The 18731-nt window shown below is 35.0% G+C and overlaps 1 protein-coding gene across 1 annotated transcript in view; it reads left to right on the forward strand.

Moving 5' to 3' along the window:
• The first annotated feature begins 437 nt into the window (after positions 1–437).
• Positions 438–18731, forward strand: part of LOC136033264 (chitin synthase chs-2-like) — a 93491-nt gene continuing 75197 nt past the window's right edge. Inside the window, exons 1-2 of the mRNA XM_065714018.1 lie at positions 438–605; positions 16799–16926. Of these exons, the coding sequence (XP_065570090.1) occupies positions 588–605; positions 16799–16926 (146 nt within the window). The 5' untranslated portion in view covers positions 438–587. The remainder of the gene's footprint in view (positions 606–16798; positions 16927–18731) is intronic.

Genomic DNA, 18731 nt, shown 5'->3' on the forward strand with positions numbered 1-18731 from the left:
TCTGAGAAAAACCGGTTTGACTGTCTGCAATCGGTTATAATTAGCTTAGTCTTAGTGAGAAAAACCACGATGTAAATATATTTTAATTAATTATTAAATAATTATTGGTTAGGTATTTAATATAACCAGTTCTGGGCAACCTGTTTTCTTTAATTGTTTGCTGTAGTTTCCATAATTATATTTTCATCATAATTATATTGGTATATTTCATTATAATTAACCTAACTTCACATATTGAGTGTAGTCGGGATAATACATAAGTACCCTTTCTATTCATAGTCCTTCAGAAAAGAATTAAGTCCTTTATATTTATTATATTAAGTATTGCCATTCGTTACGCAGGAATATACGGTGCATTACGTCACAATCACACGGCCTTAGAAGAATGTATAGCTCCTGCCCATTCCTCGGGTTATATTGAGTATACCCGCTATTATCTCAGTCATTTTACAGCATTTGAATCTGTAACTTTCACATTAATTGTGTATTGTGTGTGAAGCTCACTTTAAAAAATGGATAGAATTATTTAGGTGAAATTTCAGGATACACAATTTTTTTGAATTCACCTGGAATTACCAATTACGAGCATGGAGCTGAATAAAGGGGTATTTTTTCCTCTTAAAGCTAACAATTCACGGAAGGAAGGGGTTTGGAAAACTACAATTACACCTATTCACTAAGCCTATGCAAGTTTCAGAATAGGCCTCAAAATGCCAGGACTGACAAAAAAAAACCATAGACTATAGGCCCACAGAACTCTTGTAGCCTAGTCTTTTTTTAGCTTTTTTGTTGACTTTATTTGGTATTGTGGACCAATTTTGGTGGAAAGGGGAACTCACCATGCTTACCTTGTTTTAACTAAGCCTAAATGATAAGCAAGAATTTTTTTTAGCCTAGATGTAACTTAGCTTAAAAATTTTTACCAGACACGGAACTAGGACATTGTGTTGAGGGATTTTTGATCAGGTTTTTTGAGTCGATGGTAATTTTTTTCATGAGGGGCTCATCTCAGATAATGAACTTAGGCCTATGGGAAAGACATTCTTAGATATGGAACCGGAGCCTAAGTTCTGTGACAGGAAGGTCTTTTGAAGTATCTATTGACTGTCTCTATTATTGACTTACCAATATAGTGAACATACCACTCAGTACTTTTTGAGCTCTTAAAAATGACGAATTTTCAATTAAAATATGAGTTATCGATTGTTTTCCAACCAAATACTATTATAATATAATATTAAATTTTATTATAATAAAAATATATAATAATATTATGTTTTCTCGGCGCCGTTTTCTCGGTCATTTTCGACAAAATAATACTACATTTTTTCAGTGCCAAAATTATTTATAATAAGGTTAGGCTAGATTAGATCAAAAAGTACTTAATTTAAATTTGTGACAGAAGCGATTATTATATTCGTAAAGAGCATAAAAAGGCATCGAGTGGTATATTCACTTTATTGGTAAGTCAATAAAATGGACAGTCATATATTTACCGAAGTATCTACTTAGGCTTCCTCCACCTGCCAAAGTCACCAACCTTTAATAAACGTAGGCTTTTGCCTGTGGTAGGTTCATTCCTTAAAGTTTCATTTACCTAAACTTTAAGGAGAATAAAAAGCCCCTCATTGTAAAAATTTACCTACATATTTTTATAGTTAATAACTAAACATATCTTTAAGGATCTCAACAATCTGTCATTGAATTTTCAATCTTCCGGTTCTTCATGGAACTGGCCAACACACAACAGACCAACGAGGTTGTGCGCAAGTTGCGTTCGTAACGGAGGCTTGCACATGGAAAAAATGTACACGCGAAGGTATATGAGGCAGGCATTGGCAAATCCAGGGAGTGAGGCGGGGGGTGGACCGGGTCCCCGAAGATTTTTTCTGGCGCCCTTTCCCTATTTTTTTTTCTTTTTTAACTCTTTTTTTAGAATATTTTTTTTTTCAATTTGGTCAATTATTGGCACCTTTGTCACATTGCCCCGCCCCAAGGTTTTGCTTATTGGCATCCTCGTCCCTTTGCCCCCCCCCCAGTATTTTTCTCTAGATCTGACCCTGGAGGCAAGGCCATTGGGGACCTGCCATTTTTTTCTCTGCGTTTCAAATGATCATTAAGTCAATCTTCATTATACTGAGGAATAAACTCTAAGGGACTGTAGCCAAAAGGGGCAAAAAAAACGTTATGACTAAAACGGGTTTATTCTTATTACTGGCTACAAGGGGCGTCCACATTTCAGATATCAACTGCGTCGATGGTGCTTGGTGGAAGTGTGCCAAGTGTTGAGAAAACCGTGCCAAATGGGGTAGAGACTGTGCAAAGTATAGTGAAACTGTGCGGCACACCTGGCTTTGTGTGATATACACCAAGTGGCGAAAAGAGGGTGCCCTCTTGACTGGCTTAAAATTTTAAAGAGGGACCAATCAGATTTTACTAAGGCGGAGCTGCTGGCTTTCTGCCATAGGCTTAAAGAAAATGTTACTAACTGTAAAAATTGATACAAAACATAAATGTTCCCCAGTAGTGTTGATTGGATGGGGCCCTAAATTTTGAAACAATCCTCATTTTTGGTTTTCCAATTAAAAACAAATGAGTTTTTTTCGTATTTTCACTGAAACAGCTGAAAAAAACACTATTGTCCCTTGGATTTTGACAAGTACGTCCCCCCTTATAAATTTTTGTGAATCGACGTTACTGATGTCATATATAAAATGATCAGTATAAAAATTGAATGAAATTTGTCAGATAGAGATAATATGATAGTTATAGTTGGTTCGTCATAATTTCAACTTCCTCCAATATATAAATAATAATTAAAAAAAAAGTTATTGTGCATTGATATTTCACAAAATCAGAACAATGTCAATTAACGTGTTAATTTACTGCAACCGGAAGGATACAATTCCGAATATTAACAACAAATTCTCTCCGAAATGGGCTTGCATGTTTGACTAAAATTTAACGTTTTATCTCTATGATTGGTAAAATTTGGGGTATGAGACAATTTAACAAAAGATAGAGTCTGTAATCAAAAGGTTTTCAGTAAAAATATTCCCAAAAAGAATCATTCGGACCGATTATTGATGGGGGAGGGGGATTTGATCCGTTGTTCTTACATGGAGAACACTTTTTAAAACACTATCTCCTGTAAAGAGCTTTCAAACACAGATATTCTCCGGGGAAATTCTTCAGACCAATCTTTTGGGGAGAGTATAGACCTCTATATCCGTTCATACAGCAAAGTACATTTATTATTTTTCGTATTCAAACCTTGCAAATTGGAAGGGGGGATGGTGGTGAAATTTTACCTATCCTAGTTTTTTTGCCCCCTCAGAATTTTAAACATCCTTTTTTATTATTTTCATTGAAAAAATCGAAAAAACTACATAATTACCCTCCTAGGTTGTAAAAAGTAAATTTCACTCCCTTCTACATTTTTGTTCACAGGCACCCCCTAGGTCTGCTTGATTTCACCCAGGCTATGTATTATGGATGCAAAGCTCTTTGGAAGGGGTCGATGTTCTGAAAACAGCAAAAATTTGCAATTTATTTAGAAAACATGGGGAAATGTAGTTATGAGAGGTCAATGAGAGTTTCTCTGGGGCCACCCACCCCTGCTTGCGTACTTGCCCCACTGTAATAAAAAAAACAGAAGAAAACAAATAAATTTGATCTTTGCAGTCCAGCGTGAAACCTGTTTACATAAAAAAGGGGTTCTAATTTAATCCAAAATTGTTGTAAAACGACTTTCACTTTTTTTACAAGTCCAAATTGTAAAAGTAATCTAATAATGTAAACCTGTTAGAACATAATTGTACTAATATTTTTTTCTTTATGGTCAAATGAGTTAAACCTTGTTTCTTATGAGATCAGAGTAAATTACGCCAGACATATAATATATTAAATGATCGAAAATTCCTTAGTAATGCTAACCCTGGCAGTCGCGCGGCCGTCTAAATGTTTCTACCCTTCCCAGACCAGCGTCTGGAGAATCTGTGATTTCGGACGTTTTGCTTGAGTGGGGGGAGGGGGCTAAGCTAAAAAACAATTGTGTGGAAACACGATATTTGTAGGAATCATCGTATGAATCCCTACATTTAAGGACGAATGTGTCCAAAGGCCTCCCACCATGAGTGCCCTGAATCTAATGTGTATTTTTAAACTTTCCGAATTTTAATATCAATCTAGGTTGCAGCAGTAGCTGCAACGGTGCAAGGCGGGGCCGGGGGCACTTTTCACTCGTCAGATTTTTCCCTCCCCCCAGACTTTGAAAATACTCTTTTTGTATTTTTATTGAAAAAAACAACGAATTTAAGTTTTTCTTATGGAAGTAAAGATCGAAGTTGAAACTTTGGCCAATGTAGCTGTTTCATTGGGATAACCTCTTGAAGACAACGTCACAGTCCAAAAACTGGAATAGTACCATCCGTTCCGTCAATAGTAAAAACACCCGGTAACATAATAAAAAAAAAAAACAACCTAAGTCTTCTGAGACTGAGGTAATAATAGCGGGAATTGACACTTTTCAAATCTGCAGGCAATGGACAAGTTTCGAGGAGAAATCATATCTTGTCTTGATCGAGATATCTTGGCTTGATATGGCCGAGAGCTTCCGATAATTTGAAAAGGAAATGCATGAAAGGAGAATAAATAACAATTTTTTTTAAAAATACGTTTCAAAAAAGGAACAAAAACTCAAATTTTATTTGATCGTCACATTTAACCTGATATCAACAGATGGGGGTATTGGTTAAACAAAATTAATATACCTTTGCTGGTGGCCGGTGTTTGCCCCCTGGAAAATAAATGGAAAATACCCCCCGCGGCTGGTTGGTCTCAACTCACTTTTGATTTATAAAAAAAAGAACTAGAACTCTCAATTTCTGATCTAATGAGCACCCTCTGAAGTTTCTGCGATCATGAGGCGGAGGTGTGGATGAGGAGAGGGCAGTCCCCCTCCTGTACGAAATAAATTATACTCATTTTGGGCATAATTTATAATGGGCATATTTAAATAATTTATATCTGTTCACTGTCGATTAAAAGGTTTCATCCCTATCTTGAACTGTTTTACTTTCGTAGATGGGTAATATTCCCAGAATGAAGTTTCTGCGATCATGAGGCGGAGGTATGGATGAGGAAAGGGCATTCCTCCTCCTGTACGGAATAAGTTATGCTCATTTTGGGGTTTAATGTTCCTCTATACATTCATAATAAAAGCGCAGATGGGAAATATTCCCAGAAATCATAAGGGAGTATATATCAACTTCACATTTTTGGATGTTTTTTCTTAAGTTCCTTTTGTACTCCGTCCCCCTAAAGAAATACCTCCTCCCCCAAAAAAATCCAGGTTATGACCTTTGGGGATTATACATCAGTTTCTTCCTCCATGCTCTCCCAAACATTGCTTCAAATTTTCCATTTTTTAGGCTCCAGATCTTTTTTAGAAAAGCTGCCAGGTTTCACATTACATTTTTTTTCTATTTCCTGGAAATTCAATCAGAAAAAAAAACCAGCCAAATTTTAGCAAAGATCACTTGTACAGAATTTCATTTTGCTGGTAAGTCGGGTCAGAGAGCAAGATCTCTTTTTGTGGTGTAGGAAAATTAACATTGCTGGGGATTTAGGGACTTTCACCTTAAAACGAACAAAAATTATTGCTTTGGGGTCTACGCAACATTTATCTAAAAAGTAACTCGAATAAATGGACTTGTTGTATTTTCTAATATCTATAAAATACTAAGAACTAACACTTTAAATAAAAACTGAGCTTGGTTGAATTTCTTTTTTTAAAGAATTATAATTGTAAACTAAAGTTCTCTATATCATGTCTGGTGACCGACTGCTTAAAACCTTAACTATTTAATTTCTGCGACTACTTGTGAAATTTTCTGCTCCTAAGATAACATCTTGTTTTCCTGATATCGGTTTTGTGTATTCAGTAAAGCGCTACTTTTTATAATGCTTCAGATATTGCAAATCATCACGAGTCAGTTTATTTAAGCTATTTTTGCAGATATATCTTGCGTAATCTGCGAAGCACTAGTTTTTCTTCATTTAAATCGGTTATAGGAAACACATTCAAGAATTATGCTTAGGCTGCATCTCAGAAAACCGGTTTCATAGCTACAAAAACAAGTGATGGATGATAAAATGAATTGGACTGGGCCACAATGCATTGGACTTGCATAATTTGGGCTATATACTTGCACATTAGGTATGGGGGTTAGGTTAGGTTACTTTAGGTTGGGTTCGGTTTCCATAATTTTGTTTCTAAAGTCTTATTTTATCATCATGTTTCGTTATTTTTCATTAGGATTAACCTAACCTTACTTCTTTGGCGTATTTCCAGTAATCGAGAAGTACTTTACGAATATCTTTAATATAAAAGACAAGTTTTTTTTTAATATAAAAGAAAAACTGTTGGTATTTATGTCTTAGGCTATAGCCACCACAGTCAAGTTCTTCATCCATTGAAGCACTGTGAAACCGGTTTCTTTCTCTAGTTTCTTTCACCTTAGCGTGAGACAACAAAGGTGTGTGACAGAATAGATGGGAAATGTATAATTGGGGTTTTATATTTACACATGGGGGTGGGGTAAAGTATTCGGACTCTATTAAATTAGAAAACAATTCTTACTTCATAACATGCAGAATAATTTTACCTAACACATTTTACATGCAGACCCGCTATACGTCACCCCCACCCTCCCCCTTAATGTACAAATATATAGCTCAAACTTGGTCTAAAGCATTATAAATTTATCAGGCTATAAATTCATTAGGATTAACCTAACTTCACTTCTTGAGTGTGGTGACTATAAGACACAAGTGCGAAACTTTGGTACGTCCTTGTTATATATTACACACTAGAGAACTTGTATCGCGAACATGAGACAATGCCCGGTTTTCACGGTGTTAAACCAGACAATTAGCTTTGTTTCGGTGGGAAACTACATTGTAGCTATATTTTAATTAAATATTTAGTTGGTATTTTGGTTAGGTTAGTTAACATAATGCGGTCTGAGCGGTCCCCCTACCATAATTCTTTGTTCTAGTTTCCATAATTGTGTTGCTAAACTATTATATTTTCATCATATTTTGGTACATTTCATTATGATTAACCCAACTTCAATTCTTGAGTGTGTGTTTGTACTATACAACAAGGAAGCACCCAAACTTTTTTTTAACATAACTAATAGTACGACTTATTTGAAACTGTTATGTCGACATTATTGAACTAGTTTTTTATAATTTCGGCTGTTCATTGAACTCCAACCAATTTATTTTAAGTGACACATAACCCCGAACAGGCAATTTAGCTATTTCTACCTATAACGGTTCAACTTATACCTGCTTAAACCCTTCCTGATCTAACCATTTAGCTGTAAATATTTTGATACTAGTATGCAGCGCTGCCGAATAGGTTACTTTTACGCCATTTGGGCCCCTTTTTGAACATTATGCATTGAACCATTTAAATTGGCGCATTTTTTAAAGTGAATATGCTTGACAAAGTGGAGATTTGGCCTATTTTGGCTGGAAAATCGGTGTTTTCGGCGTATTTTCGCTTTTATGTCTGTGCTTGATAAAGTGGAGATTTGGCCTATTTTGGCTGGAAAATCGGTGTTTTCGGCGTATTTTCGCTTTTATGACTGTGCTTATATTACGTACATTTGGTAACAGAGCCAAATAGAGATTTTAACACATAAGCTATCTTGGGGATTTCTCGGTCCGATTTGAGCTGGGTCCAATGAAACTTATTTTGTTTCTACCAATGATTACCTAGCACAAGACCAGTTTAGACCAAATATGTCAGATCTATTGAACTAGTTCTTCCATGGTATTTGTTTAACTATAAATATTAATTTTCACCATTTTGCTAAACGTTAGGCACATAACCTCGGACGGGCTGTTTCCGTTTATAACGGTTTAACCCTCTATACCTGCTTAATCCCCCTTTGTGATATCTAACTGTAAAATATATGGCTCACATCCTACTGCTAAATCGGGGTATTCCGGCTTGCACTGTCAAATTTAATTAGTTTCACTTTTGAAAAAAAAAACTATGAAGTTGAACTGGTTTTTTGTTTATTGTCTGAGCTTTGACTTGAAAAGATATAGCCCAGTACGCGAAAAAATAAGATATGGGAGAACAAAAAAAGATAATTTTTAGTAATTCTAACGTAGCTAGCAGTCAATGGGGGAGGGACTCATGAATTTTATAACTATCCATAACTTCCATGTCATGCCCGTTTCTCACTATTTCGACGAGCTCTTCCTAAACAAATAATTGTCTGAGAGGACGCGGGTTCGAATCCCAGTGTACCCAATTCTTCAGTTTGGGACGGGGGTCAGTGGCGTGACTCTGTTAGCTTAGCCAGAGTCGACCCAGCTCTAAATGGGTACCTGGAGAAATCTGGGGAAGGTAAACAGGAAGGGTGTGCGAAAGCACAGGATGGCTGGCCCCCAACCCCCCATTGCACTTCCTGGCTGAAGGGCCAAGAAACGGAGATCAGAACCGCCGGTAGGGACTGTAAAGTCTAATGCCGTATCCTTTACCTTTTACCTTTTTATAAAATAAAATATGCGGATTTTACAAAAATTACATATATATAAAATATTATAACAATATTATTATTATATTTTATAATATTATTATTACAATATTTTATATTATAAAAATATAATATAGAATATATTATTAAAATATATTATAAATATGTTATATTATAAAAATATATTATAAAAATTCCTCAAAACTACAATAGGGAATTTAATTCCTAAAACTACAGGTATTATATTCCATTTAATAAAACCTTATTGAAAGTGTAAAAAAATAATAGAAACCCAAAGAAACACAACTGACAGTGTGTAACTAATCAAGGGTCGCCAGAGAGGTATAACCCCCTGCATCCCGTGGCAAACCACCTTTGCTCATGGCAAAGGGGAGATGGGCAGAGGACCCATTTTTCTCCCTTCATCCCCCATGTTTTATGTTCTATAAGGTAGAATGGTAAATGTATCTTAAGATCCATAAGAGTGACTTGGGCCGTCGGTGACGAAAAACCGTGTGCAAAAATTTCTCTGGCCCTCTCCTGCAATTATATTTTCAGGCTGTGTACTATTTTTCTTAAATTTCTTAAATTTTTTCTTTTCTTATTTGTTCTCTTTAATATTCTCTTCACCATTTTGCTAAACATTAGGCACATAACCTCGTACGGGCCAGATATTTATTCTCTAAACAAATATTCTCTTTTCGTAAATTTTCTTTTTGACAGCAGATCTCATTTGATTCATAATTTTATTTTCAGTGCAAAAAGGAAATCCAAATAATATTTTGAACTAAAAACTCTTGATTATAAATTACATGAAAAATAACAACAATTAAACTTGCAAGTTAAATTTCCTTGGAAAAAATATCTTGTATTGGGTCTCGTTGAGGCTTGAAAGGCCATCCCCCACTAACATTGACCCCAAACTATGAGCTATGTTATTAATATTGAGGTAGTATACTGTAAAAGTAGACACATACTCAGGGTGGGGACAACGCATTCAAACCTGAGCCCCGTTCGGGGGGAGGGGGCTGGAGCTACAAGTTGGAGGAGGGCAATGTGACAAGGGTCCCAATAAGCAAACCTTGGGGGGCAATGTGTCAAGGGTGCCAATAATTGACCAAATTGACAAATTTATTTTTAAAAAAGAGTGAAAAACGGAAAAAAAGAAAAACGGTGCTAGAAACATTTTGGGAATGCCCAGGGTCCCCCACATCCCCTGGATTCGACAATGGCCCCCTTAAAGTTTCAAGACTATCATGGTTCCCCGATTTTTTTCACGTATTTGTTCTATTATCGATTGGCGTATTTTTTATCGAATGTGAGGCCCTTTTCTATACATTGGGCCTTTCTGAACACAGCTAAAGGATGTGTTTTTCCCATTTTTCTCTACTTAATAGTGTGGTTTCTGCGTAAAGCTGAAACGAGTCTTTTTTGAATTGTTTTATATTTGATTTTTGAATTGTTTTTATTTTAATTATAATAAGATAAAATCATTCCTTTTGGATAGTTATTAGTTATTTATTTCTTTTTATTAGAGGGTGTTTTTCATGTATCATCAGGTGGGGTGTCTGATGTGACGTGGTGAGTAACTAACTTTCCCTTAAAAATTTTTTTTTTTTATAGGGGAAGGCTGTTTGAGCCTTCCCCGGGCGGTTGTGTGTATGTATAGCTTTTTTTAATTTAGTAGTTAATAAAGAGTTCATTCATAAAAAAATTCTGTTTGTCAAGTCTTTTATTTTGATTGAATATCCATTTATCACTTTCCTATTTTTTTTTTACTGTGCAATAACGAGCTCGTCGCTCTGCCAGACATTTGTGTATTTAGTATGTTATGCATTTATGATAGGAAAATAAATTTGAAATATATAGAAAATTAACGTTAAAACAAGGCTTTGTGCTTAAAGGTCAGAAAAAATTATTGAATCATTCAAATAGGATATCCGCAGTTTGTTTTCCAGTAGCTGATATATATATATATATATATATATATATATATATATATATATATATATATATATATATATATATATATACTAGCTGTTGGGGTGGCGCTTCGCGCCACCCCAACACCTAGTTGGTGGGGGCGCTTCGCGCCCCCCCCCAAGCCCCCCCGCGCGCGTAAGTCGTTACGCGCCATAATAGTTACGCGCCATTGTAGTTGTGTCCCTATGTCCCACCTGTGAATATAGATATATATATATATATATGGTTTTAACTACGTAAAACTTGCGAATATACAACATTCTTTGCTGTCCCATTGTCTTTGCATATAAATAGATTGTCAGGTTATCCCCCTGTTTCCCCCGGTGTCCCCGTTGTAGTTGTGTCCCTGTGTCCCGGTCGTCATTTATATTCCCTGTGTCCCGGGTCCCGGTCATCATTTGTATCCCGGTGTCCCGGTCTGTATATACATTCGTTTTTTAGTTTTGTTTTTCTCCTTTATTTTTTTCCTTTTTTTTTCTTTTTTAGTTTATTTAGATTTTTAGATTTTTTAGTTTTTTTATTAGTTTTTAGTTTTTTTTTCTTTTTAGTTTTTTTGTAGTTTTTACCTTCTTTTTAGTTTTGTTAATTTTTTTTTTTACTTGTGTCCTGGTCGTCATTTATACTCCCTGTGTCCCGGTGCTTTGTTGATTGCTAATCGAACATTCCTTTTGTCCTGGTCGCTTTCTCTTTGAGTGTCGTCATTTATTTTTTTCTTTTTTAGTTCTTTTAGTTTTTACCTTTTTTAGTTTTTTTTTAGTTTTTAGTTTTTTTAGTTTTTTACCTTTTTTTAGTTTTTTTAGTTTTTTAGCTTTTTTATTTTTTTTATTAGTTTTTAGTTTTTTTGTAGTTTTGCCTTTTTTTTTAGTTTTTTGTCCTGGTCGCTTTCTCTTTGAGTGTCGTCATTTATTAGTTCTTTCCTTTTTTTTTTTAGTTTTTTATTGGTTTTTACCTTTATTTTAGCTCATTTTTCAGTTTTTTCCTTTTTTTTAGTTTTTTTTTATTTTTTATTTTTTTTAGTTTTTTACCTTTTTTTAGTTTTTTTAGTTTTTTTAGTTTTTTAGCTTTTTTACTTTTTTTATTAGTTTTTAGTTTTTTTTTGTAGTTTTTGCCTTTTTTTAGTTTTTTCAGTTTTTTTTTTAGTTTTTTATTGGTTTTTACCTTTATAGTTTTTTTAGTTTTTTAGCTTTTTTATTTTTTTTATTAGTTTTTAGTTTTTTTTTGTAGTTTTTGCCTTTTTTTAGTTTTTTCAGTTTTGACGTCACCTAATCCAGTTTTTTCAGGTGACGTCACCTGACACATCCATCCACACATCCATCCACACATCCACAGACAGACAACTTATTTTTATATATATAGATATATATATATATGTGTGTGTGTGTGTGTGTGTGTATATATATATATACAGATATCCAAAATAAATGTAATTGTTATGTTTAAATTACCATAATTACTTGCTCTTGGATGCCTCACCTTGAATTAAATAGTGCTCAAACTATGCCAAGTTTTGGTATTTTGGTTCGCATGATCATTACAGTACTTACTAACCTTAAAATCAATTTCTTTTGGCTTTTATCCTAACCAACTCCCGAATCTTCTTAAACAAATGGATGTGGTAATAATGATAACCTCTGCAAATTTACTTTACGTTAAATGCCAAAATTCTGGGGGAATTGGAGGATCCACCTGGAGGAAAGGGTGTAAATAATAATCACGTTTTTAGAGAGAACCGCCCAGGTTTTTCGCAAATTTGTATTTTTAGGCAGTCGTTTTAAAAATTAGCAATGAAATAAAGAATGTCATAATCAAGGCTGTATAAAAAGCAGTAAAAAAATGAATATAAACAAGTTTTTATTGCGAATCCCCCTGAAAAAAATCCTTTGTAAACTCCCCCGCCCGAAAAAAAAATCCTATATACGACCCTTGTCATAATAATAGCATAATTATAACATTTATGGTGATATTAGAATTATTGATGTGGGAGGTGAATACAGTGAAGGCATAAAAAATGAAAAAGCTAAGGTACAGGGTTATGCACGTACACCGTTTTGTGTGTGTGTGGCGGGGTAATAACAAAATATTTTATTTTATGAATTAAATAAAAGTTCCACGAATTTTTGGGAGGTTTACAATTTTAAGGGGGAGTGGGGTGGTCCTAGAAGCCTCACTGTGTATGCTCATGCGTAGTGCGTTTATCTGCGATTAAAGATTAGGGTGCTGCAAGCCATGATAATCAGAGTGTAAAGTGTAGTTCTCAAACGCGGGCACTTCAAAACGTTGAAGAAGATACGGTGTGGAGTTTTCGGGAGGGATTAGCTTAGGATAGTTTTAGGTTCCCGTTTGAGCAAATGTATATTAAACAATCAGCTTTACGAAAAAATGGGCCGATTTGTTGATCGACCGATGTGATCGATTTTGGTTGACCTAAGTATGTTGTGAATGGAAGGTAAAGATGGTTAAATCACCTCAAAACGATGAAGGAGTATAGACTACTAAAAATATCATGCTGTTTGATAATCCAGCTGGAACCAGCTACGTCAATTCATGGAAGTTAGGGTTTGAGGCCAAATGTATTTTTTGAAAATCTAAGAGGGCAATTTCGTTTTTTATTTTTTCAAAGAAAATACCAAAAAAGGACATTTTACAAAATGTATAGGGGGCACATGCGCCCCCTGCCCTCCCCTTCCTCATTGACACCTCTAATTGGGGTAAATCCTCTCGAATGCGATGAAAAAAGAACACAAGAAATGATTTAAAGATTGTAACTTGATGGGAAAGAGTAGAGAAGAAAAGTCTGAACAATGTGATGTTCAAAGAGAGAGAGTAGTAGAAATAAGACATCAGGAATGGTAAAGGGATTTGGAAACAACACAGAGGTACAAAATAGGGTGCTTATGTGTTATATCAATCCCATTGAAGAAGTTTGATCTGATCTCTCTGCGTAAAACCGGTATGTCTGTCTGCTTTCGGAGACAATTAGCTTAGTCAAATTGAGAAAAATTAAATAAAAAAACAAGATTTTTTTAAACTACAAGTATGGAATGACATTAAAACGAACAGGAATTATTCCGTATATGAAAGGGGCTGCTTCCTCATCAACGCCCCGCTCTTTACGCTAAAGTTTGACTCTTTCTCACAACTCTACTTTTTAAAACAATAAAAACTTTAGCGTAAAGAGCGAGGCGTTAAGGAGGGGTCACTCCATTTTATATACGAAATAAATTTTTTTCGTTTTGATTTTTAATGTCGCTCCTTACTTTTAGTAAAAAAAAACTTGTTTTTTTATTTAATTTTTCAACGTTTTCTAATTAATGCATGTTTTAATTTTGGCACACCACACGTGAATAACTTAAAACGAATTTATATATAATTATTTTTTGTTTGGCTAAATGGCTTTCTCATAGTTTTGATCGGACGCTTTTATAAAAAAAGGGGTAGGGCGAGGAGGCCTAGTTGCCTTCTATTTTGTGGCTGCTTACAAAAGCAACTAGATTTTTTATATTTTTACAAACGTTTTTGTTAGTAATAAACATGCGTACCTTACGAATTAGCTTACGTAACGAACTTCTATATTTTTGTCTTTTTATTACGTATATAAGGGGGTTCGCCTCCTCGTCAATGCCTCGTTCTTTACACTAAAGCTTGAATTTTGTCCCAAATCTTTAAGAATGACCCCTGAATCACGAAGGCCTTAGAATAAATAGTTAAAATTACTAAAATACTTTAGCGTACATAGCATGGTATTGTGGAGGAGACGAACCCCCTTATATACGTAATAACTTATGTTTGTTTTCAGTTTTAATGCTGCTCATTACTTCCAGTTGAAAGAAAATTATTTATTTTCTCATTGTTTTTTTTTTAAATAAAACTAGAAAATCCTGCGCCCCCTTAATGGAAATTCTCTTCCCTCTTGAAAAATTCCTCCATGGTAAGATCCTCCCACGTAACCTCCTTCCCGCAACCCACTCCCACCCCAACGCGAAAAAGTCCCCCTGATAACATCTGTATACTTCATAAATAACAATTACTATGGTGTAAACAATGGTCAAAGTTTGTAGCTTGCAGCCCCTCCCCCGTGGACTGGGGCGATTTAGTCATCCCCAAAGACATAGTTATTAGGTTTTCAACTAATCTAAATATAATGGCTATCTCAAAATTCTGATCCGGTGACTTTGGGAAAAAATGTGCGTGGGATGCGTGGGGCCTAGGTGCCCTTCAGTTTCTTTGGTGACTTTAAAAGAGCACTAGAACTTTCAATTTCCGTCAGAAAGGGCCCGCTCGAGACATTTTAGGACAACTGGGTCGATGTGATCACCCTGGAAAAAAAATAAACACGCATCCGTGACCTGTCTTCTGGCAAAAAATACGAAATTCCACTTTTTTGTAGATGGAAGCTTGAAACTTCTACAGTGGGATTGTCTAATACGCTGAATCTGATTGTGTGATTTTTGTTAATATTCTATGAATTTTGGGGGGTGTTTCCCTATTTTCTAAAATAAGACAAATTTGCTCATGCTCGTAACTTTTCTGTCTTCTGGCAAAAAATACAAAATACCACATTTTTGTAGATGGAAGCTTGAAACTTCTACAGTGGGATTGTCTAATACGCTGAATCTGATTGTGTGATTTTCGTTAATATTCTATGAATTTTGGGGGGTGTTTTCCCTATTTTCTAAAATAAGACAAATTTGCTCATGCTCGTAACTTTTCTGTCTTCTGGCAAAAAATACAAAGAAACCGCATTTTTGTAGATGGAAGCTTGAAACTTCTACAGTGGGATTCTCTGATACTCTGAATCTGATAGTGCGATTTTCTATGACTCTTGGGGGGTGTTTTCCCTATTTTCTAAAGTAAGACAAATTTTCTCAGGCTCTAAACTTTTGATGAGTAAGACTAATCTTGATTCCCTTTAAAGGGAATTTAGACCAACATTAATTTTAGTGTCAGAATCAGCAGTTAATGATAAAAAAACTGTCTCTAAACTAATAGTTTTAAAACTTAGATCTTTTAAAGATGTTTGTACTCGGTACCTTCTTGCTGTTTCTTACTAAAATGATATAGGGTGAATCATTATGTGATCATAATGTGATGAATCATTATGTGATCATATTATGTTATCATAGGGTGATTCAATATGTGAAGTTGGTATTTTGGTTAGGTTAGGTACTTTATATAGTCCATTCTTAGCGGCCTGCTTTCCATCATTCTCTGTTGTAGTTTTCATAATTTTGCTACTAAGGTATCATATTTTCATCAGATATTGGTATATTTCAATAGGGTTAACCTAACTTCACTTCTTGAGTATATAATAATAGATTAGAATGGCAAGTTACCTACAGAGAAATATTTCTTGTCGAAAGCAAAGGGAATTTAGACCAAGAATAATTTTAGTGTCAGAATCAGCAGTTAATGATAAAAAAAAACTGTCTCTAAACTAATAGTTTTAAAACTTAGATCTTTTAAAGATGTTTGTACTCGGTACCTTCTCGCTGTTTCTTGCTTAAATGATATTGGGTGAGTGATTGAATGATTTAGTGGGATTTAATTATTAATCATCATAATGATAAGGGTTTAATAGTCAAGAATGGATTTGATACCTAGTTGTTTCGGCGATATCTGAAAGAAAGTTCCTTATGGCAAGTAAGGTTTCCATGAAACTCTACTCCCATTTAACTCAACCAGTTTTACCCTACTCTCGTTGAACTCAACCCCCGTTTGACTCAACCCCCATTTAACTCCTCCTCAATCACCTAAACCCTTACTCACTTCAACGCCTGCAATACGTTATGTTAGGTTGAATGGGGTGAACTTAAACAGGAGGTGAATTGAACAGGGATTGCGTTGGATGGGGTTTGAGTAGAATAGGAGTTGACTTGAATGGGGAGTGATTTAAATGGGCTGAGTTGAATGGGGCCGCGTTAACAAAGGCTGAGATGCTATCACACAAACAGACAAACCCAGACAAAAGAAATGGAAGACATGTTGTTTATTTTTTAAGTTCTTGAACGAGAATTAGGTTGTTGTCCTTATTTACTTAGGAAAATAAACTCTGTGTTACTTTATTACTTACTTCATTATTTCATTACTCATTGCTTACTTTATTCAGCTTCTTGTATTTAAAAAGTACAACAAATCAATGTTTATTAAGAAAATTACTAGCATAACTGGGAAATAAACACCCTTTTAAGCATTGACAAAACATTCTAATAGCCTGTTCCACAAATTTGTCCTTATTCCACCCTCTCTTTCTGTAGGGGTATGTAACAACATTGGGTCCAAACGGCACATTGAAAAAGGAAGCAGAAATAAGTGATGAAGAAGAAAATTTCACAGACGAAGAAGATGAAAACAGTCCGTTAAACACTGAAATATACGGAGGAAGGTATGTGTTTTGTATTTGAAAATGATTTTAAGGTGATTTTAAGATGTAAATTGATTTTATTCTAAAAATAATTGTTTTAATAACAAAGCGACTATATGAAGCAGTTTCCTTTGAAATGAGCCATTAAATATCTCTCTATTGTGTTCTTATAGCCGTTAGTTCTGCTGATAAAAAGGTGAAAAACGGGAGACACATCTGTGCTACAAATGGAAAAAAGTGGTTTTCCTTGTTGATCAAGGTGGGGGACTGTAATTCCCTTGTGCAAAGTTTTTGACCGTGATGATTCCAGTAGTGCACTCCTCATTCCGATCCGACGCCATTTTCTAGGTGTTTTAGGTTTTGTTTGCTGAAATCAAAATAAATTTCTTTCGTTGTAAACTTTTACTTTTAATGTGAACGAAAAAAATAGTTACCATTCCTGAGTCAGGGCCAGATGGCAATTTTTTCTCACTAGGCATTTTTTTTTTCAAAACCACTTTTCTCTTGGGGGACCGCCCTCAAGATTTTTCTAGCCTCATTGTTTTTTCTCTCTTTTTACCTTTTTTTTTAAATAAGCATGTCAGTTTGTTCAATTATTGTCGCCCTTGTCACATTCCATCCCCTCCAGATTTTGCTCTAGATCCACTTTTGGTTGTGGGAATGAAGATATAGCTGTGGTAAAAATAGTTTGGTGCCAATTTTAAAGTGCCGAACTTTTTCTTGTCATGAAAAAGCTAGTTTTCCAAAGCAATTTAGAAAAACAGTACAAGCACTGGCCTAAAAAGGTGTCAAGCGATTTGCAAGCATACTCCCGTCCAAAGTGCTGCCAGGAACATGATTGAATCTTGGGGCAGGGGTTAACTCATTTCAACAGTCTCGTGATTCTACAAAATCTGATTATAAATTTCCATAATTGCCATATTGCTCAGTTATGTATGCAAGAATTTTTTTTGCGAAGGGGAATATAAATATATTTGATTAACTGAACAATAAGTGCCTAGAAATTAAGAACAAAATAGGGTTTGGAGTTGAGCCAGGCCCCAAGCCCTTCTCCCTGCGTAATTGCCCGATATAAATCACGCGATTTTCGCTTTTGTTGATGAGTTAGCCACCTCCCATTGAAATGAATTCCCACGTACCCACCAGCACCAGAATCATATTCGTCACTTTTCATTTCATTGTGATTACCGACGAAATTTCCCCAAGTACTTTTTTGATAAGAGGAATTGTTCATTAAAGCTAATAAAGAATAATTTGATGAAGGTGGCTGAAACGCTGGGTTTGTGTCGGAATACTTTATCGAGTCCTCTGGGAGTTGTCTATGGTTTTAGCGAGAAATAAGACGCATAATTTTGTAAGCTGCAAAAATTGAAAGTTATGTATCTTGATCTACCCTACTGATTAAATCAGTGGCTGCATCTTTTCAATTTGTTTTGAAGTGGAATAATATTTATCCTGCTGATACAGTTAACAATGGATGTTTGACTATGTCCTTTTATCGGTTGGCAGGGAATTCCCCTCCCAACAAAATATTTGTTTTCCCAATTTCCACAAAATCAGCCAATCAGCAAGAATACATGATTTAGAAAAAATAAGGGTGTCAAATGGGGTGGCGGGAGGGGGGGGGGGTAATTGTCCCCTAGATTTTATCCTCCCTTGATTTTAGAAATACTTTTTTGGGGGTGTTTTTATTGAAAAATCGAAAAAGAACAAAATTACCACCCTAGATTTTGAAAACCATCTTTTTTGTATCCTTGTTAAAAATCCTTGCCACCCTCCCCTAAATTTTTGTGAATTGGCACAACTACGAAAAAAAAATCTTCATA

This window comes from Artemia franciscana, chromosome 11, assembly GCF_032884065.1.
Source record: "Artemia franciscana chromosome 11, ASM3288406v1, whole genome shotgun sequence".
Taxonomy (NCBI): domain Eukaryota; kingdom Metazoa; phylum Arthropoda; class Branchiopoda; order Anostraca; family Artemiidae; genus Artemia; species Artemia franciscana.